Below are 26,065 nucleotides of genomic sequence, written 5' to 3'. Positions count from 1 at the left end.
TGGACCAAAATTAATATCTCAATATTTTTAAGATAAATTGCGATATATGATATATATCTCGATATTTTTTTTTCTTTTCTGAGGGGTTGGGTTTGTATTCAGTGAGGGAGGAGGGGTCACGTACAGTTGGTGCAGATGGGAGAAAAAGAACTACACAGATTTTCCAGTACTCAATGGTTGTGATACAGCCATTTTAACCATCGTAAATTGAAAAAAAATTGCGATACATCAAGTATATTCGATACATCACCCAGCCCTACGCACTACTGCTGAAAATGTCTCATTCATCTTGGTACTAGTAGCTCAAATGAAAGCCAGAAGGCACCAGAGTCCATTACACAACTTGTGATGGAGCCAATCCAGCATCAAAGCAATCCTTTGCTTCTACCTTTTCATTTGGTGTCATGTTATCTTGATCTAATTCAAACACCAAAATCCATGAATTAAAAAAAAAAAACATCTGAAAATAATAAAAACGTACTCATGCACCTGTCAAATCAAGATGCTCTGAGAGAAAAGAAGGCTATATTTGTGTTCAAACATTCAAAGTTCTTATAACTTGACAAGTGCAACAAGTCAAACAAGTCGATTTTTCTGGCTGTGATGTAACAAACAGACAGTGATTATACTTAATGACACCTCTGAACTCCTATGAATATATCCAAAAGTATGACGATGAAGCAAAATAGTTTTTTCTCTGACCACACTCAAAAAGATTTGCTTCACTATTAAACAGAAGCATGAAACCCAACATTCAGTAGTCTACATTTTATGGTCCTGAAACCACATTATGAGTCAAAAATAAGATCAATCAAATATAATCTTTACTAATCCGCTACTCGTTACATCGGCTGTTTGATGCCCTCTTTAGATTCAAGTCCTTCAAAGAAATGTTCGAGGAATATTTGTCTTTTTCTACACACTGACGCAAAACTATTTATTCGCAAATACCAGTAAGCACAATGCTGAAACCCTAAAAAAACCCAAGGTATAAAACTGAACTTCAGTGCTGCTGCTTAGATTCTGTGTGATCTGGTGTGTGGGAGAACGGTGCATACCATGAATACCAGAGGGAACAGGACTCTTTTTTTTTTACCTCAAAGACCCCGGCAAGAACATAAACAGCTCAGTCCCTTACAGTATTAGTCTCAAATGAAATGCTCTTATTTTGAAAAAGGGAAAATAAATAAATAAATGCTGGAGTGTGTATTTTGTTAAAAAAAAAAAAAAAGGATTATATTCCTGAACGAGTTTTTTTTTTTTTTTACACCAACAGATTTTGACTATTAAGTAAACAAATATAACGCACAAATAGGCAAAGATACTGGGATGGTTGCAGTTATCATGTATGTTAAGCTTTGTAAATACAAACAAACAAAAATCAATCTTGTGAGCGTGCACAACTAGACAAAAAGCTGACAATACTTGCTGATACTACATGATACTAGCTGATAATACATTTGCCTACATTCGCCTTATAATCTAGCTGTTTTTTGTTACTTTTTTTTGCCATCTTATTTGTAAATAAATAAAAAGCTGTATGCCTTTTTGTGGCTGTTTATTGTTGTCCATTGTTTTCATCATTCTTTGTTGAAATCATGTCTCTCTTGTAAGCGAGTCCTCGAGGCTCAATGGGATTTACCTGTCTAAATAAAGGTTGAATGAATACTCTGTGCTGGGTATTTCTAAGACCCAGATAAAAGCAGGAACACAGTGTGATAAGAACAGTTATCATGTGCTGTCATTACTATAAACTTGGTTTACCGTTATCAAGACTACGATGACATTGTTTACGTTGCGCGTCCTGCGACAGTGTGTCATAAAGTGTTAGTGTGGGGGTGTTTGCTCACCTGATCATCATCTTCCTCCACCACAAGTGTCAACTTGCTCTTCCTGAAGTCCAGACGAGTAATCTTAGGCCTACAGCAGTGAAGAAGTAAAAAAAAATAGATGATTCAAAGAAACACAATCAGGGTGAGTCAATTTAAGAACAAATTGTTTACCAAAAGAAGAGTCCGATCTTTGTTTGGCCTTCAAACACCAGAACTCCAGTAGGTGTCAAACCCAGACTGTACTCATTACCATCTCTTGCCTGAAACAGAAACAAAAAAGATAAGAAATGACAGACTTGAAGCAATTGTGTTTCTTTTCACCTTTACTCATGTGGGGGTAATCATTATAGCACACGTGTCAGCTCAAGCTGTAGATGTGTCAAAACAAGCATGCTGACAAGAAAAGCGCCATTAGGAAGCCACTTGGCGTGTCACTATAGCTACACATCAAATACTCAAAATGCACTGCCCAGTTCAATTCACTTCTTGTTCTTCCAAAAACATTTCCAATTTAAAACAAGTTAAAGCCATTGGTAAGCACATGCTGGAACTAAAACCATTAAAAGCAGTATGATATTTACCTTCACCATGTGCATGTCCACCCCATACATTTCTAACCACTTGGCTTTGTTCAGGTAGTTAATCTCAGCTTGAGCTGGTGTCTGGCTTCTGAAAAAGGAAGAGTAAAAAAAGATGAGATATAAATAAATAAAAAAAAATCAACAAAATTACATGGATAATATCAAAGTGCATGTTCAATAATCCAGGTAAAAAAATAAAAAATAATCCAACAAATTCAGTCAGGTCCTCTGATCGTTTTTCTTTTGTTGTTGAAACGTTTAGTCCTTCATCAGTCAGAAGAGCCACAACAAACTCAGTCCCATAAGTGGCTTACTCACATAGTGGGCCAACCAGTTTGATGGTGATGAAATGGTTTTTGGAGTCATCCAATCCAACTTTGTTAGATTTTTTTTACCTGGATTATCGAGCGTACACTTTGATGCTTTGAACCACTTTGACTATGACTGACTCAGAGGAGTTGACGGGGGAGAGGGTGGACTCCTGAAACCATTTTATCACCATTAAACTGGTTGGCCCACTTTGTGAGTAAGTCACTTATGGACTGAGTTTACTGTGGCTCATCGGACTGATGAAGTCCTTTGGATGAAGGACGGAACTTTTCAACCCCACCAAAAAAAAAAAAGAAACCATCCAGAGGACCTGACTGAACCTTGTTGGATACATGGATGATATTTTTTTTATATATACTATTATTGTAGCATTAGTACAAAACACTAAAACACAACTTATAGACTGTAAACAGAATTGGATTTAGTCATGCAATGTTTAAGAACGCCTTTGTCTCCATGAGGTCACGTTAGGTGAGGTGCTCACCTGCACTCCTTCCACGCATTATATATCGCAAGCTCAATCTCCTCTGTCTGCTCAGGGATGAACCGAAATTCTGACACCAGGTCGAGGTTATGTTCAAGGGGGTCACAATCCCCTAATTCAGCTAGAATAGAAGAAAGACAAAGTATGAATCAAGTGGTTTTTTTATAATAAAGAACTATGGGTTGATTATATTTCAGGAGTTGTTTATAGAGATCTTAAATAAGTAGATTTTTGCCACAGTGCAGACACTGACGCTTATGTAAAAGGTCACAGATTGTATGCTGCTAAAATAGGGACACAAGAAAGTTGATTTTGCCTAAAAGAAAAATAAAACTATTCCAAATAATAGTGTGAGATTATTGTGACAAATACAAGAAAAAGAAAACGAGCTCTTGTGAGGAAACCCTTAGCCAGGATTATGTCCTGCAGTAATCTGAGGAACAGTTTGTCGAGTGCTATTTACTCATAGCTACTCCCAAAAGAGAAGACAAATTTAAACAGCCAGCCTCTTTGTGTAAGGTGTCAATTCTTCTGGACAACTGTCAAGTCAGCAGTCTTCCCCATGATTGTGTAGCTTACAGAACTAGACTGAGACCATTTAAAGGCCTTTGCAGGTGCTTTGAGTTAATTAGCTGATTACAGTGTGGCACCAGGTGTCTTCTACATTGAACCTTTTCACAATATTCTAATTTTCTGAGATACTGAATTTGGGGTTTTCATTAGTTGTCAGTTATAATCATCAACATTAAAATAAATAAACATTTGAAATATACTGTATCAGTCTGTGTGTAATGAATGAATACAGCGAACAACTTTCACCTTTTTTTTAACGGAATTACTGAAATAAACCAACTTTTTCACGAAATTCTAATTTTATGACCAGCACCTGTAAGTCGAAACATATTGTTATATTTATTTTTATAGCTGTGCATTTGAAGTCTAAATCTGATATCAAAAGGGAAATGATTTAATAGATTACTACAAAACAATACAGAAATAATATCTGCAAATAAGTAGCAAATGAGCGCAAAAGCAGAAAAGGACAGACAATAAAAATGTATTCACTTGCAAGAAAAAGTATTTTTAAGTATTTCAAATTGCTCATTTGCTTTTCGGCCAGCAAAACTGGAAGGATAAATTAAAAATATATTTGAAAAGGACTGCAGTCCCTAAGCAGGTAATGCAATAAAAGGAACATGAACTTGACTGCTATGATTAAAATTCAATACGGTGGAGTAAAAAGTTGAATTAATGAAATGTGTCACTGTTTTAAAACTTCTGGCCCTGACTGAAACTCTGGGGGTAAAAACAGGAGGATGGAGGGGAAAAGAATGACCGGAGAAAAGAGAAAACAGAGAGGGTGTTGGATTAGGGGGCCTCTGAAGAGGATTGAACACTAATGAGTTGGCACTTACCCCACACTGACTGTGTGTGTTAAGAGTGCACGCAATACCTTTCCATAAATGTCTCCAGTGACTCGGACGTTAGAAACGTCTCTGAAACTAATCAACTGACTCTTGCTGGTAGAGGCTCCCTTTAAAAAAAATACTAAAAATATTTCGTATGCGTTCCAAAGTTTGTTTTAATCCACCTATGACCCTCAGACCTTTTTACCTTGGAGCAGTTTTCTTGTTTACAAATGCATTTCTTAAAGCGGAAAATGTTTATCGTCTCTGATGCTGAAAATACAAGTTAAATAGAAATCAGCTACATTGACCCTTTAAATAAAACTACCGATTAATAGTAAATTTCATTATTCATTATAAGTATCGCTTTAATATATCTTCCTACTGTAGAAAAATGGGAAGAAGAAATACGTTTTATCAACCGACAAAAAACCTTTTTATCTTGTAGAGGATTTTTGTGCCTTAGTGCCCGTAGTGGTAACGCTAGCACAATGCTACTCTAAAACGATACTTTTCAAAGAAACACCAGAATTTAACAAGGTCAAACCCTCTTGTTGAATAGACAGAAGGATGAGCTGCAACAAACAGTTCTGTCTTCGTGGTTATTTCAGTGAAGCACCTTGTTGAGTTCACCAGGTACTGCCTGAGCTCGGGAGCTGCTAGTTTAGCATTAAGGAAGGGAGTTAACAGATCCCGACGGGCTTTGTTGTTATTTACGTTGTACTTTCAATTTGAAAAGATTACAATCGTGGGAGTACATCAGCTCTTAGATGCGAGTGTGTTTAAATCATCACTAATCATATGATGTAAATGCCTGTGTCCAAGACTGAATTAACCTACTATCACAAACATTTAAACTGGTCTTTAAAAAATATATGTATATTATATATGAATTGATTTATGTCCTCTTAAGTCAAACTGTGTATAGTGTATGGACATACAATGTGAATGGTCAATCGGACAACCTGAATATTAAAGTCCTGCTGTGCGTACCCTGTAACGAGAAGGCAGCCAACTGCACCGCTGTGTCGAATGGACATTCAAGCCTAAAATACAGAAAAGAAACAGTCAGCAACTGCAGAATCAATAATCTTAAACACTGACAATTCACCACCACATCTTCCTGTAAGTATCTAACCAAGTAAATGTTTTATTCTCCTGTTTTTGAAAGTAATAAATACATTATCATTCGTAAAAAAGAGAGGAGCTGCATAATCCTGAGGCTGCGGGTTCCAGCCCAGGTCTGACGTCATACAATAGCTAAATATTTTGTGCGAGATTGCTCGCTGAGGCGACCCCAGCAAAAAGGAAGCAGCCAAAAGAACAATGATCATAAAGAAAGACATGCATTAGTTCCTCGCTACTTCACGGTTCAACTGTTGCAGTTTTTCAAAGCCAATTGGACATGACACACAATTGGCTAATTGAAGGATGAGCCGCAAGATCAGCAGGGATTTTTTATTTTAAATAAATTATTTAGCACCTGCTGCGCCTCGGTGCAGCCCACATGTGCAGGGAGAAGCTCCCTCCTGCAGCATGTCATGATCTCCGCTCTGCAGTGGAGAAGTGGGCGTGGCCGAGACAGCTGGCAGAGAGAGCGGAGATCATGCTGTGCTCTTTTAGAGCGTTTAGAAACATTGTTTAGAATATTGCCTATTTGACACAAATACGTGATTCCTGCAGGTCTTAATTTAAAAATAAAAATAAAAATAAAAAACAATGCTTCAGCTTTAAAACTAGTGCAGCCATTTATTATGACAGCCAAACTTTTCATTGTAGTTTTACTTGTCTTTCCATGTGGCTGTTTTTTTTTTTAAAAGCAGACGAGACATCACTTCACTTCACAACTCTCTTCTGTGCCAAATAAAGTCGTCCAATTTTTGCTCTGCCATGCAGGTGGACACAAATTAAACTCACTAACCGATCTACAGCCAAAGAATTCACACCAGCGCACAGAGAATTTGCAATTGTTCTCTCTTAAAACAAACAAAAAAAAAGGTTTCCCCATGTGTAAAAAATTCAACTGAAGACAGTATTTTAGACGTCCTCGTCATAACTGGTCCATGTTAGGAAAACACCAAACATAGTTACCATCTTGTTAACAAAAATTATAAAGTTATGTAGCAGCACAGCAAATGTTTTTCTTCTAACTTATCGTCTTTTGTCTACTTTACCCTTAGCTCACCTTTAAACAATCAGACTGCATAACAACTAAGAATGTGTTAAACAAACATGCGAGCTCACTTGTTTGAGCTGCGACAGCCTCCACGAGCACCTTTTCTAAAAGAATTCAGGATTAAATCTGTCTTTCTTGCCCTTTCTTTATATTTCTGACTAAATGCAAGAAAATCACATACTTGCCACTGATGACGTCTTGCTTTAACTGCAAAACAAACAGATATCTGAAAGAAAAACAGGATCGTTAAGTTAGAGCGAATGATGGCTGCTCTAACTTTAAAGGATGTGATGAAGGCAGAAACAAAACACTTCTTTTTGGATTCATAGCTTAAAGTTTAAATATTGCTGACAACTCTTTTAGTATGAAGACATCTCATATAACGGGATGTACAACCTTCTTTCCAGTTAGTAATCCATCAGACATTTTAATAAGATTAAACTTTTCTTCTGCAGTAATATTTAATTAAAGGACACTTTTACCGTATTTTAGTTAATGAGTGCTGTGAAGCGCAGCTACGTTTAATAAAAATATAAGAAGATACATGAAAAAATCATATGGGTCTCACTTTAAAAGAGTTACAGCACGTCTGCTCATCATAACATAAGACGAACAGATTATTAAAATAAATCTGGAGCCAATTATTTTAGATTTTTGATTCGTTAGTGCCTCTCTGTGATGGACTTGCGTCCAGGGCATCTCCCACAGTGACAGCTGGATATGGGCACCAGTGACCCGAAAAAGAAGAAGCGGGTAAAGATAATGGATGGATTCATTAGTGCCCCAAGTTTTAAACAGCAGCTGTTTTATCTGTCACACTCACGTTGGAGTAAAAGTGCAAAATGTTTTATTTAAAACAGCTCGGAGCTGGATTACTTCAGTTTGATCTGCTGTGTCGAGATTTTTCAGACTTCTTTGTCTCACCTGGTGAGTTCCTCGTGCAGGTTGTTCGGTTCTGAAGAGTAAAACTTGACTCTCATATGAAGGCAGTACGGTGGGCCGACTAAAAGATAAACAAAAATATCATTTTAACCCCGACTACTGAACGGAACGGAACAGTTAAGCACCTTTTCTTTGGATATGGTCTGCAAATCACTTTCAAGATCAGATTCAAAATTAGTTAACGACAATAAATAAAAAAGGAGTTGCAGATAATTTAGTTTTTTACGATTGCTGATGAAATGAATTGAATAAACTGAAACTATATTCAGGAACAACAACAACAACAACAACAACAACAACAACAACAACAACAACAACAACAACAACAACAACAACTAAAAGTTTCTGGAGAAAATTTGACAGGGACTGCCACATTGCGGCCATTTTGAAATTCTGATTTGACATTACTGTGTTTTGGTTTGTTCTCAGCTACCACCACACCACATTTCAGCTCAATATGGCAAATAAATCGATGCGATATAGTATTTTTTTCTTATAAGAAACTTTAGAGGCCATTTTGGATTTTTGATTTGGATTCAATATGTAATGGGGAACATTCTCAGCCGTAACTTCACCAAATTTCAGCTCTATATGTGTAAAAACGGTTGAGTTAAAACAATTTAAAATTAGCTTTGGTGGCCATCCTGGATTTTTATTTGAATTCAGTATTTTTTGTGCATTGCTCTCAGCTATCAATACACCAAATTTCAGCTTAATATCTCTAAAAATGGCTGATTTATAGTTGGTTTCAATGAGAAAAATGGCAACTTTGTTTGCATGTTGTCACCATGGTAACTTGAAATGACAATAAAAGTAATAGCACACGTCACGGTGCAGAGCCGGTCATTTTTATATAAAAATTTGTGGGGGAACACATTGCGGTTCAGGCCGCATTAAAGTTGACAGAAGAGCAAGAGCCTTTTCAGGTGGATAATAACAGGTGGCTGCCTTCAGACAGTCCCCCAAAAAACTGTAACACTTACTTTTGACTTGCTTTTTGATGCTTTTTGTGACATCAAGCCAGTGCTGCAACAACAGAAGACAGGAGTGAAAAACAACAAATACTTCTGCTGGTCCCCCCCCCCCCCCACTAATACACTGGTGTCAAATCCATCCCTTTGTTATTTATTTAAGCACAATAAAACTTATTCTGTCTACAAGAAAATAGCAAAGCAGCAAACGGCAAAAGAAACGTTTAACTTGAAGGTTGAATTGATTCAACAAAAACTCAGATTACATTGCAAGTAAAAAAATAAAATAAAAATAAAGATGCAAAGACAGCACTTTCAAAGACAATTATCTTAAATCCACTTCAAAATCCACCGTGCATAATTTGAACAGGTGATCAATGAACATAATCAAAAAATGTGAAGACATTTTTAACGAGTAGACTGAGGTGCTGAAAGATTGACGGTTGAGAAGTGATCCTGCAAAACCATCACACATTTGCTTCAGGCAGTTTTTATCTCAAACTGGTAAAATGACCATCATATTTTCCGGCGTATAAGTTGCACCATTTTGCTTAATTTGCATACTCTGCGATTTACGTTTTTTTCCACTTTAGTAAACATATTTGGACAGATGTGACTTATACGGCGGTGCGACGTGTACGGCAGAAAATACGGTAAATAAAATGAATGTCCAATGTCTTTAATGTGATTCTTTTTTTTTTATCCAGTAAGTCTTTACTCACTCATCTGTTTACAAAAATAAAGTTCAACAGACTTTAACAAGCCACTGTGATCCTCGGTGAATAAAACAGCAGATAATTTAAAAAGTGTCTGTCCCGTGCGGTACATTCAGCCTCTACAAAGGCACAAACGACGTCAACGGGAGGACGCCACGGTTCTGTGAATCCATGTGTGAGCAGAGACCGAAAGAGACAGACAAAGATAACAGAGGAACTCGCAGCACTTTCTGGTTTCCTCTCCCCCACATTCCTTATTCCATCCCTCCCTCTCCCACACTCCCTCAGCTCAAATGAGCTCTCCACCCTTCTCCTGTGTCCATCCTTCCCTCCACCACTCCGTCAGTCGCTTCACAGTTTCTGTGAAGCAACAGGGTCACTGACTTGAAACAGTTTGTGTAACAGGACAGCGTGACACCATTTGTTGACAAATCTCCTTTAATGAATCTTTTAGAGCCGTTCACCGAAAGGGAAAGTCCACATATTATGCTTTGCTACAAAGGTGACGAACGATTTGGGCTAAAAGCAAAACTGCCACAGCTCTTACCGGAACTTGTGCCGAGTCCATAAATCGCAGCCCAAAGTAATCTTTCTCCACAATGTCCAGATGGTACATGATCTGCTCAAACAGTTCTTCACCTTTGGCTTTTTTCTGATGTGGGACAAACAACAAACAGGGCAAATGTCAGTATCTCGTTTACAAACTGTAAAACCTCATGTAAAAGAAGCAGAATATTAGCTAGAAGCTAAAACAAGCAGAACTGGATAAAGTTAACTAAGCAGGCCTTTAATGGCAGAACATGAACAGAACACAAAACAAAAGCAGCTTGATTTGAATGTTAAAATTAGCAAAACGGTAGCTCATTTTAATAAAAACAGAAGCTAAATCTACAATGATTTCTTAAAAAAAAGTTAGCTAAAAGCTAAAAGTAGCATGGGAAAACAAATATAGAGCAGGTTAACTAAAGCATATTTTAAAGTGACATTTTTTTTAAGGAACTGAGGGGTCTTGAAGATTTTATTTTAAATAAAATTAAATATTTTGAAAAGTATAAAAATTCCAACAAACAAAAGTCATAGCCCACTAATCATGACTGAGCTCAACTTTTGATATTCAAATGGCTAAAATAGCCCAGAATAACTAGATTTGATTACAAATAAATAAAAATTATAAACAGGAAAATACTAATGAACATTATATAAAGTTTAAAAAAAAGCAAACAGTATTACCACAAGAAACATCAAGAAAATGGCATTTAAACAAGCATTTAGTTACTTCTGAGACATATAACTTAAAATATAAAATTCTGTGAAAAATCCTCCAATCCTTCACCTTTACCCACTTCTTCCCTTTTATTTCACTTTAAAATATAGTCTGAGTAGACTTTTTTTTAATTTAGTAAAAGTGGATTATAAAGATATGAGAAAATGTTAACCTCACATTCCCAGAACCTGGATAGGTACTGGCCCCTCTCATGAGGCTGTACCAGTTACTGCCTGTGCTCTGCTTAGAACTGGGAAATCTCATTTTAAATGCTCTCTCTCACACACACACACACACGCACACACACACGCATAGGCACACATGCATGCGCTTGCGTTTCTATCCCTTTAAGACCGTGTATTGACTTCCATTCATTTTTGTAGTCTAACCCTGTCCCTTACCGTAAACCTAATCATCACCAATACACACCTAACTGGGGCCAAGATGGAGTACAGATGGGGCAGCTGACCTGGTACCACAAAGTCGCAGCTCTGTCATGGTGTCTCTGAGAAGACACGTAATCCCCAATTGCTCCGGGGACACTTACATAGCTGCCCATTGCTCACCTGGGTGTATCTCTTTGTGATTGGATACATGCAGAGGACTAATTTTGTCAATGGATGAGAACATACAATGACGACAATCTTAGACTTCCCTCCCCTACTCAACCTAGAATCAATTCACACTTCAGTCCTAAACCTAACCCCCAAATGACATTTCACTGTATTAGGATCAGGCTTTGGGCCCCAAAAGAACTACTGGTGCTGACAAGGTAGGTGTGTACAACAGAAAAGGTAACAAAAACAAGGTATGCACACAAAACATTGAGGGTTTTTTTTTTTCTTCTTTATCATTTGTGATTATTTTGTGAAGCAAAAACAATTGGAATTGAAAATAAAAGTAAAAACATTACGATATTCTTCAAATTTTGTAAATGTGACTTTAAATATAATTTATTGAAATTGGTGGTATAACTTATTGCACAAGTGTTTTTGGTGAAAAACAAAGAAAACCTAAGCTGAAACGCATCTTAAATTTAAACTGCAACACTTGAAGGAAAGCTTGAAAGGAAAGCTGTGCAGAGAGTGGTGAAGGCTGCACAGAACCCTCTTGGAGTCGGCCTCCCCACCATCACAGACATCTACACCTCCAGATACAAGATGGCCACCTGCATCATGAAGGACCCCACTCACCCAACACACATTTTTTGCCCCGCTCCCTTCAGTCAGGTGGTTGCGGAGCATTAAGTGTAGAACGACTAGACTGAGGAACAGCTTTTACCCTGAGGTTAGGGTGCGTACCTAACCAGGTTAATCACTGTAAGATTAAAAAAAAATCACTGTAATGCCACTTTAATTGGTAATATGAGACATATCCATGCTGCTGATTATCCATGCTGCTGATTATCTCATCCTGCTGTAGTCATTCATACCCATCTGCTCACCATAGACTCATGTTAGGGCTGCTGTTGTTACGCTGTACAAGTGTTTAGCATATATAATAGATCTTTTAGCATATTGTTTGGCCTCGTATGTCTTAGTGTATATCTTAGATCCTTATTTACTATTCTTTTTAGACTTTGTATTTTGCTATTTTGGGGTGTAACTGGGACCCTGTGTACATAATTTCGTTCCACCTCATGTACCACATGTGATGGAAACGACAAAGTTGACTTGAACTTGACTTGAAGAATCACAATACAGATTAAGCTGAAAAAACAAGTTGTAATGTAGCATTATTACTATAAATAAATGCCAACAATGCTAATAAGCTCTAAGCATTTGAACAGACAGGAATAAGGAAAAATTGAAGAAAAAAAAAAAAAGAGTAGGAATAAGTAAAGGACTGGATTCTTTCTCATCCCAGGAGATTTTCTGGCCAGCTCAGGGGGGAATGGCCCCATGCTAGCTGGCATAGTTAACAAAGCATACCGCACCCCTACGGTACCCATGGTGAGACAGTACAAAGGACTTATTGTGTGTATGTGTACTGCGCTCAAGGTCTTGTTAAAGTGCTTGCAGTATTGTCTGATTTCTGCCTGCGAGCCCACAGCTCCTTCTCTCAGAGTCAAGTATTTTATTGATGAGCTGTAATCCAAAGGTCCATTCTACCTACTAGTATAGCAGTGCATTCATTTGTAAACAGAACAAAGGCAAGAACAAGTCAACGTAGTACATACTAAGACAGAAGAAAATACTTTTCCTGGTAAAATCATAATTGACTCCACTCTTTAATTGTTTTCAAGCACAAAAACAAAGATTCATGTGCTTAACTTTGTGGGCTACAATTAAGAGAGAAGGTACCGGTAATTGGGGTTGTGAGGTGTGGGTGAGCAGAGTCGGGTGGGGTTTAATAAAATACAAGGAAGTAAACATCCTCAAATTAATGTGGATGGTAATGCCGTTTAGAACTGGATGTGGATGTTCACCAACAGAAGAAACCAACGGCAACAACTTTTGAGTGGCATTATCTCTCCGAGCGGACTGGTGGGATACAAGATGGTGAAAATGTTCTTCAAAAACCGAAAGAAGATATGCAAACTTTCCATCACAGTCTAAGTGAACTCATTGTTTGCGACCAAGTTAAATCAGCTGGCTGACAAAATTGCACTTCTGAGCGCAGTTCAATGATGGTATCACTGTTCCACAGGTATTACCAACAAGAGATAAACAAAGACATTACTTTGTGAATTTCAACAGCTATTTAGTAGAAAAACAGAGTGTATTAGGCACACAAGTAATGTTAGTCTAGTTTCCTTTAACCAGTAGTGCTAAATAAAAATACACATTTGTTTATTGGTACAAATTAATAAACAAAGATTTGTATGAAAAGTTAATACACACAAAGCCATTCCTCGATATGGAGGATTAAAATTGCACTTCTTCTTTGTGGTTCTCCCTCCAAAATTGTCTAACACAACTGGTTCACTGCGAAGCGATGTTTAGGTTTTTATTATGCATTTATTGCAAACTGTGAGGCATTAATTGATGTTCACATGTGTAAATCATTAAAGATTGAGATTTACCACAATTTATGTATATATGGTTTTAATTCAGACCCACAAAAATTACCTTCTATTCATCTATTTATTTCTTTTTGTTTAAGTGCAATGTAAGTTTATTGTAAAGTAAAGTTTTAAAAACAAACCCAGTTTCAGGTAACACAATCAGATTTAGTATAAAACCACTAAACTTCCTGCTTTTAAAAAGGAGGTACGTCTCCAAAGCTTATTTCAAACATGCACATCTATTAACTTTACAACATGCATTATAGGTTCTAGAATTGTGCCGCTCAAGGTGGCTGCATGTTGGAGCAGCTCTGTTACTTTCATTCTGAGATTTTGCTTTTGGAAACTTTAATTCCTCTTTTTCTGGATGTAAATCACATTTTTTTGGATGATTGTTTCCTCTGGTATCGGATGCTGTGCAGCTGGAAAGATTTTTTAGAACTTTTTTAGTTTTGGACATTTGTTATGATGCGTAACCATGGCAACAAGGCAGTTTCTACAACCAACAGCAGCTGATTAACATCTCAAAAGCTCAAGTAATATCTCAACTACAGCCCTAAATTTCAAATGAGTTGAAAAGGATGCTCTGTGGACGCATTTTCATCTACCTGCCAGCTGTGCTCGAGTGCCTGACCACTGAGATCCTGGAACTAGCAGGAAACACAGCTCATGACAGCGGAAGGACAGGATCGTCCATCAGCACCTACAGTTGGCTGTCCGCAGCGATGAGGAGCTCAACAAGCTGCTGGGAGGAGTGGCCATTGCCCTGGGAGGATTTCTGCCCAACATTCAGGTGATCCTGAAGCCAAGGAGGCCAACCAAGTGCAAGTAAACGGATCAACATCTGTGGCCAGTTTTTTCAGATCTGCTATAAGACGGACCATCACAAGAGATCCTTCCCGCCCACAACTATCAACATCTAGAACAACTCTTTTATGAAACAAGGAAAATGAGCTACAACAACATTTAATTTCCCTCTGGGATTAATAAAGTATTTTTGAATTGAATTGAATTATTCTTATCCAAATAAAGGTTTGAAACATTCCACTTCTAAAAGATCATGTGATTTTCCTGCCAGAACAATCAGGCATGACATTAGAAATGTCAGAAACATGTAGAACCATCAGGATCTGAGCAGCTTAGATATTTTTACAGACGAAACCTTGCAACATTAACTTACAATTAAAAGCAGCCACAAATACTTGGAGAATTTTACTTACAACACAGAAATGCAAGTAAACAAGTAAAATCCAAATGTTTATCACTGCTTTAATTGGATAAAAAAAGGAAAAGTTTACTGTTCAGCTATCAACTATGACCAGTATTTTTCTGGCGCTTACAGAAACAAGCTGTTCGACCAACTTATCCTTTATCTGCTTTGTCATGATGCGTTTGCTGATATAATTTCAACACTGAGGGCGACTGTCTTTACAGGACAGAACAATGTCGCAGCTGAGAGTGCACCGACACACAAACATGTCGAGAATGAGGTGGAGGTGCTGATACGAACAAAGAGAAATGTTTAGAAAACCCGTGATTCTGAAGGAGAGACCAGTGAGCAAGAACCGTGAGTGGGTCGCAACTTATTAATCAAAAGTCAGATCGTGTTTGGAATATGACGGATTATTTTAATGACTCACAATAAAAAATAAAATAAGAAGCATTTCATCCATCATTTCATTTCTCCTTAATCGCATATTTACATCCACGTCTGTGTATGAGTTTTGTAATTTACCCAAGTGTTGTGGGCAAATTAGGTCAAATGTAGGTGAAGCGGACACTAAAATTGTAAGAAACAAAATTTACAGTTCAGTTCAGTTTATTTATATCGCACCAAGTCACAACACGTCATCTCAGAGCACTGAACAGAAACATTCATATACATAAAAACTAAGTTAACATTAAATATCTGAGGAGCAGACTGCTTTGAGTTTAACTCCATCACAGAACTCGCATCTTGAGCAAACATGAAGGCGACAGTGGGAAGGAAAAACTCCCTCATGAGGAAGAAACCTTTAGCAGAACCAGGATCAGGACAAGTGGCCATCTGCTTCAAATGGCTGGGTTTGAGAGGAACAGATACACAATGGCAGGTCAAGAATCACGTTAAGATAAAAATAGTATCAAATGAAAAATGTTCAATTTTAAGAAATCCAGTTAATTTGTCCTCTAGTAGTTTAAGTCTACGGCAGCATAACGAGCTGACCCAAACTATAGGATTTATCAAAAAGGAAAGTCTTAATCCCAGTCTTAAAACTGGACAATGTGTCAGCCTCACAGACAGAAACTGCAAGTTGGTTCCACAAGAGAGGAGCCTGCAGTCTGAGCGCGAAGTGCTCTGCTAGGAAAATAAGGAACAATAACATCTAATATCAGATGGAGCTAGGTTGTTGAGGGCTTTGTAGTTTAGAAGTAAGATTTTGAGTTCAGTTCTGAATTTGACAGGGAGAAGCTAAAAACTGGAGAGATATGATCTCTCCTACCAACTCTCGTTAAGACTCTGGCAGCAGCATTTTGGACTGACTGAAGACTTTTTAAAGACGTATTTGGACACCCAGATAATAAACCCTTGCAATAGTCCAGTCTACACGTGACAAATGCATGAAACAGGTTTTCTGCATCATTTCTAGACAAGATGTTTCTAATTTCTGCAATATTTCACAGGTGACAAAAAGCAGTTCTGGTAATGTTTTTAATGTGGGGGATAAAAGACATGTCCTGATGAAAAATAACACCAAGGTTTTTAAGATTAGAACTGGAGGACAGATTAATGCCATCCAAGGAGGTGGAAGACTGAAATGTATCCCTACGATGCTCAGGTCCAAAAACCTCACAATAAAGGAGATGTTTGACACATTTTAATAGTCTGGTCTCAAATCATTGAATCTCAAACAACTAAAGCTTCAATTGTGCATTTATTAAACCAGTGCTGTATCGTAATATTTTCTTTAATTAAATCTACTTTTAATATTTGTTTTGAGCGTTTTAATGACAGACAGCTGGTGATTTAGCATTACTACAAACGATGACGCCTCAGTCACTCATCTCTTATCTGGAGATTTTTTTATATGACAAAACAACTATAGAGGGAAAACTACTCACGTCTCACTGTGAAATCAGGCAAAAGAAGTAAACCAAGAAAGAAGCGTGAACAAGAACACAGAGAGTCTTAGCTGATAATGTTCAACCAGAGCAAAGATTTAATAAGAATACAACTGCTGAAGATAACGACCTAACAGGTACTAACATAAGGAATGTATCAGCTTTATTTATGATTTGATTAAAACAAAAACGAGAAAATATGTTCTATGTTTTTGTGGCAAAAAAATAAATTACATATTTTTGCTCATATCTTCCCTGGAATTAGTCTGAAAAAAAAAAAAAAATCAAGTTTCATTCGAATTCAGGTCAAACGCAAAAGCTTTTATTTTAACTACAAAACAAAAATTGTGCTTTCTAAAGCTTTGAATGGAGAATAAAGTTGGGATTTATTTGTTTGTTAAGCCAAATAACTGATTTATGAATCAGTGAGGCAGTTTTTTTTTTATATATATTCCGCTTAAAAGGAATTTTTGTTTTAATCTATTGTTTGAGGGACTTTTTAAAAGTTTTTCTTTAAACTTTGTGCACTTTTTCACTTATATGCTGCTGTATCATAATTTTAATGTTAAGAAACATAAATTTGACTTATGAAGAATCAGTCAATCATTAAAAAAAAAAAAAACACCACAACTCAAGGGATGAACCACTGATCTGACACGTAGCAAAGACCCCGTTTTAATTAAGATATTTAGGCTTTGTTTTTTAATCACAAAGTCAATTTGTTGACATTTTTAGTTAAAGAAAATGCCAAAGATGACAGTTTAAATGTATTCAATGATAATTTGCATCAATAAAATTATTTACAAAATAGTAAGCCAAAAACATACAATAGATGGATCAAATAAATCATGATGTATATTTGGTACTGCTGATTTCCTGCATTTAATTAAGGTTTTTAGCAAATATGTCTGAACTAAACATAAGAAACTGTCCAAAATAAATATATTTTTAAGACTTTGAGCGATGAGTATGAGTATGCATCAGAACCACTTCAGTAGGTCCAAGAGTCCGGCTCTCTGGTGACAAAATATAAAGAAATGAGGTCCACAATTCTGGATCTCAGCTCAGTTGTGTAGTGAGTCACGTGAGGTACGTGTCACTTGTTGTATGACAAACATATGGATATATATTTATGCATACTTTTCACGAGTTCTTCATTTTTCTGACTGTGTAATGCCGTGCATTGAATTTAAAGGAATGCGAACGAGAGACGTTATTACCTTTGACCCATCAAATGAATGGAATCATTTATTTTCAGAATCAAAGTTTAACATCAAACATTTACATTAATTTGGCAAAATATGAAAATAATAACAGACAGTTTCACAGAAAATGAACTTCAAATCACTCGGCGGTGATTTGAGGACTTTGCTTCAGATATTTCTAAAATATCTGTACTGATTTTGTGAGAGAGAAGAGTTTAAGATGAAAGGAGATTATCTTACAGAGAACTATGTGAGGGAATTTAATCTGTTTGACCAGAAGTTGCACGCTCCGTCAGATCCTCAGCTTTGTCCACGGTACACTTTAGTCGAAGAAGAAGTCTTTACCTGGTTTGACGATAGATCAGCTCAGTAAGCATCCTTCAGACTGTTTCCAGCGCCTCCGTTAAGAACAGCTAAAATCCTCGGAGAGTCGTGCGTGGTTAGCTCAAAACAGAATTATAATCCCACACGTCTCTGGATTCTCGGCAACTCCAAAACTCTTCATAACTCTAGTTCTCTTCTGAACTCCTTCAGAACTTTTCCATTCTCCATGGAATCTTTTTCTGTCGGACTCTCACTCTTCCAAGAACTCTCACTCTCAATCTAACATGAACTGGGAAGTTGCCACATTTTATTTGGGTCGACTTCCTGTTCAATTTAGAGCTTTCTGATTCGTGGATGTACCAGAAAGAGGTGTGTTTTCGTGACGTAAGTTGTTATCAAAATCAAGGTCAGGGAATGAATCTGTTTTCACATACAGAAAAGATTATTGCAGAAACAGCAGACTTTTTGGAGCCTACTCTTGGTAATCTTCTGAAAAAGTTTAAACATGACATTTTTCTCGGTAAACATTTTAGTTGACCGAAAACCAACCTTTCACATACTTACGACTTGACTCATTTCAGACAGAAAATCAAGGAATGCTTATTCAGGTGATTTCTTCTCTGAATGAGGAATAAAAATCATTACTTACTGTTTATGTAAAATAAAAATGAGTAGTTCTTTTCAACCTGTAAGAATTGAGTGAAACTAACACAATTGATTATCAAAACATTTGTAAAACAGTAATGATTATAGAGGATTGTCTTTTCTGCTTGATTAATTCAAGAAAGAAAGTCATCAGATGGTTCAGACTTATTCAGATCAATGAAAATAACAGTCTCTGTCCATCTGGTAGATTTGAGGTCTTCAGGGTCAGACCTGGTTCACTACAGTTGCAACACTTTTTTTTTTTTTTTTAGTTTTTTCTCAAATAAATGAATTTACAGCGAGAAGTAACATAAAATGTTGAAAAAGAAAATACTAAAAAGTATGAGATGGAACAAAAATAAAAGAGAAGTGGACAGACTGGGATGAGTGATGAAGCGTCTGCTTGGTTGATGATGAGTACATGTCATGTGACTGCTCTGAGAGAGGATCACGGATTTACAGGTGATCAAGAGAACTGACACACCCCTCCAACACACGCAAACACTTCATAGGCTTAACAGGACACATGTACAAGCACAATGCTCATCAATACACCACTTACTTTGCCCAGTTTTAATTTAATGCAGAAAATGTTATGCAATCTAATTAACAGTAATTTGTTACAAAGTGTAACCGATTTACTCAGCATTTACCATCTTTGTTAAAGAACAACAAAGAAAAGAAGCATCCAACTGCACATGGCTTCAAGCGTCACAGCAGTTTTAAAACATGCCTAATGTTGCATGCTACTCAGGTAAACCTCAATATGTGGGTTGAAATTCTTACCGGCAGGTCAACGCTGACATCTGTCCCGTCCAGTAAGGAAACACGGCAGGTGATGATGGACTTTGCGTCCCCGGCAGCAGGGATGTGCGTCGTGGCCCGCTGAGCCTCTCGTAAACGGGCCTTCTCGGCATGTTTCCGGATGGAGTGGCGCCCCAGCGTCCTGCGCAGGAAACTGATCATGATGGGTGGGAGGGAGCAGCAATGGTGTCACACCTGCAAACAAAGAGAGCTGGTTATGATCGAATACCACAGCAACACTCACCCTGCAGGTACAGTGGTGGCTCGTGGCTGCTTCAGAGATATTCTTGTTTGGCTCAGAGGTGACAATTTTCTATGAGCAATCACTCCTGAGTTGTCACCATCATTGGACTGGATCAACTTGCTTGCAGCTGGATTAAGGCATTGACCAATAAAAACACACTTGAACAACAAGCAGAGTAGAGTTAAGTCACATATCATGTTAAATAAAGGACACAATTGCCAAACAGTCACCTCTTGCAGCTGTCTTTCTAAGACAGGAACCTATCCAAGTGTCATCTTTATAACAAATGCAAAAGTGAAACAGTGCACAAAGGAAAAAAAATAAAAATAAAAACACCTGGATTTTATGATTTTGACAGGTCAGAAAAGGGACATGTAAACCAGATTTTTACTCCATAACTTAACATTACCTTCCTCCACCCTAGTACATGGCAGATAACTTAAAGAGATTCTATATTGTTCTTAAGGTATCTTCTCTCAGAAGAAATGAGTTCAGTAGGACAGAGTTGCAGAGAGTCAGGGCTCACAAAATTATATTTGTGTCCATCTAAGCATCAGATAAACAAGTCAGAAGGTAAAAGAAAACAAAATAACATCATAGTGGGAAAAATTGTTATGTTTAGAGAAAAACATGCTCTATTAATGCAAGAGATACTTCTCCCATGTGTAAACTATGGTGGTGGTAGTATTATGCTTTGGGTTGCCAGGTTGGTTATTGGGGCAGAGGAGAGTTCAGTCAAATTGTTTTTGTTTTTCTTAGACTGATGAAGCTGGATGGAAGGTAAATGTTTCAGCACAAAAAAAAAAAAAACTGTCCAGATGCCCTGAATTCAGACCAAAGCATTTCAATTGAATGATTAAATATGAAAAAAGAATGGTATGTCTCCTTTTAAGATATCTTTAATTATATTTTGACATGGCAAAATACTTATTTGGGATATACTCTACTACATTCTGACTAATATAACTATATCTGTGAACATGTCACACCCGATGTTTAGTTGTGTTTTTAAACCTTTTTTTTTTCCTATGTGGTGTCTTTTGAATCTGGACTTGGAATAAGGAGTTAAACTACCTCAGTAAGGTATGTTTTGTGGCCCCATTCTCCTCCCCTTTGCATTGGATATGTAAAATAAACAAAAACTAGATTAACTCGTACTCAAATCTGTTTACAGATGGCTTTAAGAATGAGAGCATGGCGAAAACACAAAAGAGACCTCGATCTACTTCTACGTTATTCTGACAGTGAAGATGAGCTAACCGGTAGTTTAGACTTTGATGCTGGTATGGACTATTGGTCATCCTCCTCGGAGGAGGAGTCAAATGATGATGCTGAGGTGACCAGCAGCTTTGAAGATGACCTGAGACAATGGGCCTTAGAACACGCATTGACACACAGAGCACTTAATGGTTTATTGGCCATATTAAGAAAGCAAGGACACATATTGCCAGTGGATTGCCGTACACTACTTGCTACACCACAATGTAACACCACAGAGCCTAAATGTGGTGGGCAGTACATGTACTATAGTGGTGGGCAGTACATGTACTATGGTGGTGGGCAGTACATGTACTATGACCTCGAGAAGGGGATCTGTCGTTATTTAAGCCAGATAAAGAGCAACGATGTGCAGATTACTGTAAACATTGATGGTGTCCCACTTTTCAAAAGTAGCGGTGTCCAATTCTGGCCAATACTAGTGAGGTGTGGTAATTGGGATCCATTTGTTGTTGCTATGTTCAGTGGACAAAGTAAGCCAAGTCCACTTCAGGAATATCTGAAAGATTTTGTGACTGAGTACAAACATCTCAAAGCCAATGGTATCGTTTATAAAGGCCAGACTTACACTGTAAATATTAATGCTCTGATCTGTGACACGCCAGCAAGGGCGTATCTGAAATGTATTAAGGGTCATGCTTCCTATGAGAGCTGTGAAAGATGTTTAATAAGAGGTACTCGTGTTGAGGGAAGAATGGTTTTCAGTGAGAAGGAATGCGCTTCTAGAACAGATGACAGTTTTTCCAGAGTGGAGTACAGGAACCACCAAACTGATGTCAGCCCCTTCATTGATGCAGGAATTCCTTGTGTTAGCACATTTGTATTGGATTATATGCATATGGTCTGCTTGGGAGTAGTTAGACGCCTCTTATTGTACTTCACTCGTGGCCCAAAAATATGTCGCTTATCTGTGAGACAAAAGGATGACGTTTCTAAAAAACTAGTGGCCAAGTGAGTTTTCACGGCAGCCACGGGGCTTGCATGAAATGGATAGGTGGAAAGCCACTGAACTACGGCAGTTTTTGTTGGACACTGGACCTGTGGTTTTAAAACCCGTGTTATCCTTTCTGCCAATGAAACCTGCTCAACCTAATAATAAAAAAATCCTTTATTATTATTTATTTTTTTAATTTAAATTGATCTCAAGTAATATTCTAATTTTCTGAGATACTAAATTTAGGGTATTCAGTAGTTGTCAGTTATAATCATCAACTTTAAACTATTTGAAATATATCAGTCTGTGTGTAATGACTGAGTACAAGTTTCACTTTTTGAATGGAATTACTGAAATAAATCAACTTTATTCAAAATGTTATGACCAGCACACTTGAAAAAAAATTGCGTACGGTAATTGTGGTGAGGGGACTGTAATTTTATATAGCTTTTATTTCTCGTGTTGCTAGTTCAGCTATCCGAAAATGAAAATGAAGGCATGTTATTTTTTTTATTTTTTATGTTAAGTACAGACCAAAGCTATGTGAGCTGTGTATTTTTATAGATTTGTTTGTGTACATTGTGTTTTTGCCACCAGTTGATAAGCTCCCTGTTAATTCTAAAGTTGTTGTTTTTTTTAAGGTGCTGAAGGTGGACTTTTTTTTTTTGTTTAGTTTTTGCCACCAGTGTTATGCTACTGTTCTGTTAATCCTTTAAATTGTGTTAAATAAAGAAGATAAATTAAACATTTAAGGAGTGATTTGTAAACTCTAATCCAACTGTTTCTAGGACCATGTTTCCTGCTGCACAATGGGTGGTCAAATGAACTATTTCCCAGCTTCAGTCGCAGTTTTAAAGTACTTTTCATATACATAGCATAGAAGCAGCATTTTTTTAAGTGATTAAAATAAGTTGAATATAATAAGAGCCTATTTAAAATAATAAATATAGTTAGTTTATGTGGAGAAGACATCTATGTGTCATGTTAATATAGACGTCTTTTTCCGACGTCGAAATGACGTCTACCGGGCGTCTATATTTACATGTCGGCTAGACGTCGAAACTAGACGTCAAATCGACGTTGGAAAAAGACGTCTATATTTGTCACGTCCGTTAGACGTCGAACTAGACGTCAATCCGACGTCGAAAAAAAGACGTCTACATTAACACGTCGGTTGGACGTCGAACCAGAGGTCAATTCGACGTCTGAAAAAAAGACGTCTATATTTGTCACGTCGACTAGACGTCGAACTAGACGTCTTTTAGACGTCGGAAAAAGACGTCTTCTGGCGTCACAGTCTGCACCTTCGACGGACCCAATTTCGACGTGCAGAAACGACTTAAAAAAGACGTTGTTTAGACGTCTCCTTGCTCAGTGGGTTACTGTAGCAAATGTGAAATAATAAATAAAATAACTGTCTACAAATTAAATATTAGAATAAAACAAGTATAACATGAACTTAAGCTAACTGACCAAGCAAGGATGCGTTTAAAAAGGTGAACTTTATTGCTTGATAAAGGCTGGATCAAACTTTAAATGTTTAAAATTGGTGAGTTTATGCAAGAAAGCAAATCCCCCACGAACAGAAAACATGACCTACATTCTTCTAACTGCTAAATACCAACATTTTAAATGACTGAAAGAACAACTAATAAACAATTAGCGATCTTTAGCTAAGAGCTAAGGCAACCAACTTCAGTTATTAATATTTATTTAAGACTAAGGCACATTTAATGGTGGCTAATCATGAGAGCTAACTTAATCAAGCGTTAAAACAATACATCTCAGTGTTGTCTGTCACAATTTAAAAGCTAAATAATCTAAAACCTTCAACTAAACATATGTGCAGGTTTGTTTACTAATTTGCGGATTACGTTGAAACGAAAATAAAAAACAAAGGTTGTGCTTGCTTTTTCGAGCGACTACAATTTTCTCTTAAAATCGAAAACATACAAACAATTAATTTGAAGCCATCTCAAAATTAGGTCACAGCAACGATAAGAAACACCGATTTAATCCTAGCTTCACCTGTAACGGTAAGGGCCCGAAAGTACCTGAAGGAAGCTGGAGCAACAGGTGTGCGCTTGTTATACCGCTCGGGCTAACGGCTGCACACAAAGTCAAAGAAACGGGAAGAACGCCGCCCGCGCGAAGGCTTTCACTACATCAAAACTAACGCATCGTTCATCTCTAAGCGATGACACACACAGTTGGGATACTTACAAAACCTCCTTTAGTAAATTCACGGTGAAAGCACGTCCGCTTGCATTTTACACGACCAAACAGGACCCTTGAACACTTCCAGATTCCGTAACTTGCTTTTTCCTTCTTGTTTTTCAGTTTTATCCCCACCGCTCGACCTCCGCAGGATATATTTTCTTCTAACAAAAAGTAGGAGTCGAGCTCTTCGCCGGAAGTGACGTCAGAACAAATCCCTACAAAAACTTGATTAGCATTTTTAAAGCGACAGCAGTCCCGTGATTTTTTTTGCACATATACGGACAGGATTATTTACATTTACTAGAGTTAAAGGCTTTTAAAAACCACGTGAAAACGTCCTGCATGCTCAATAATACAGGCATAAAAATCCAACAAGGTCAGGTCCTCTGATTTAACCTTGTTACAGTGAAAACATTTGACTTATTTGATCACCTCACCTCCGTTTGACAACAGCACCCCCTTCTGGTTAATTACAGGTATGACGTTTTATACATTTCGGACCATTAATAACTGTAAGGCATTTTTACACTCTCCTAACAAAAAAATAGTAAAGTGCTACAAAAGCTACTTTGAGTTTATTTAAGTTTTTATACAATATTAACTACTTTGTGTTGCATTATAGTGTGTAGATTTTATTATCAACTGCCACACAAAGCAATGTTTTGGTCCATGTCTGTAACATTAGCTAAATATTTAATGAACTAGTGGACTGATTTTAATAAAACTATCCAAGTAATCCCTGGAGTAATCCCCATTAAAGATGGTTGCCACAGCTAAACAAACCCTTAAAATTATTATTGTTTTTCTTTTACATTTTATACTTTTGTTGGATGTATGGGACCCTGCACAATTTCGTTCCACCGCATGTGGTGCATATGACAAATAAAGAACCTTGAACCCTTGAAATGACTACAACTCTCTACAACAATTTTACACATGCAGAGCTCGTATTTGGTGTGGTAGCCAACACATCTTGCATGATTTGATGCACATTATTTATGCAGCCATTCAAATAAAACTTTATATATATATATAAAGTATTTTACCAGTTTTCTTCAATGGTTCATTCTAATAGAGGTCTTCAGTAGTGGTGCTTTCTTTCCTATCTGTTGTATCTAAAGTTGTCCAACCTCACTTTTACAGTGTGGAAAAGCAGGGTGATCTGAAGCCACATCTCCATGCTTTGACAGACAAGCTTTAATTGTTCAGAGTCAAGCTTATAGACATGTCCAAAGCACTGTAAAACCAGAAAGAAACGTGCAACTGAGGACACAGGTTGAGACACAAGTAAGAGGTAACCGATACGGTAAAACACTTTTTTTTATCATTCTGTGGTTCATTATATACACACTCGCTATTATAGATTCAAATTAAACAAAACAAAAAAAAGTATTAAAGGAGCAGTTCGGAACTACACAGCATTTAAATCATCCAAAGGGAAAATAAAAATAAAAACATCTTTCTGCTCACAAATGATTTTCCCTTTTATTTTAAAGATTTTTTTTCATATACAACATTATATTTACACGGTCTAGTAATATTTACACAAAATGAACAAGTGGCACTGTGTAATTAGGAGTTCTTTTCTTTGTTCTTTACA

General features: G+C 37.1%; 1 protein-coding gene across 1 annotated transcript in view; it reads right to left on the bottom strand.

Moving 5' to 3' along the window:
* The window catches only part of epb41l5 (erythrocyte membrane protein band 4.1 like 5), a 46,165-nt gene extending 21,514 nt beyond the window's left edge, over window positions 1-24,651 (bottom strand). The window contains exons 1-11 of the mRNA XM_037686861.1: window positions 24,469-24,651; window positions 19,772-19,984; window positions 9,986-10,090; window positions 8,735-8,777; window positions 7,734-7,812; window positions 6,991-7,035; window positions 5,627-5,679; window positions 3,228-3,348; window positions 2,414-2,501; window positions 2,004-2,092; window positions 1,851-1,920 (exon numbers count right to left, since the gene is read on the bottom strand). Coding sequence (XP_037542789.1) covers window positions 1,851-1,920; window positions 2,004-2,092; window positions 2,414-2,501; window positions 3,228-3,348; window positions 5,627-5,679; window positions 6,991-7,035; window positions 7,734-7,812; window positions 8,735-8,777; window positions 9,986-10,090; window positions 19,772-19,951 — 873 coding nt within the window. The 5' untranslated portion in view covers window positions 19,952-19,984; window positions 24,469-24,651. The remainder of the gene's footprint in view (window positions 1-1,850; window positions 1,921-2,003; window positions 2,093-2,413; window positions 2,502-3,227; window positions 3,349-5,626; window positions 5,680-6,990; window positions 7,036-7,733; window positions 7,813-8,734; window positions 8,778-9,985; window positions 10,091-19,771; window positions 19,985-24,468) is intronic.
* Between the last annotated feature and the right edge of the window lie 1,414 nt (window positions 24,652-26,065).

Source organism: Nematolebias whitei, chromosome 13 (assembly GCF_014905685.2).
Source record: "Nematolebias whitei isolate Nwh7 chromosome 13, NemWhi1, whole genome shotgun sequence".
Classification (NCBI taxonomy): domain Eukaryota; kingdom Metazoa; phylum Chordata; class Actinopteri; order Cyprinodontiformes; family Rivulidae; genus Nematolebias; species Nematolebias whitei.
The sequence above is the reverse complement of the archived record's forward strand: the minus strand, read 5'-3'. Positions and strand labels throughout refer to the sequence as shown.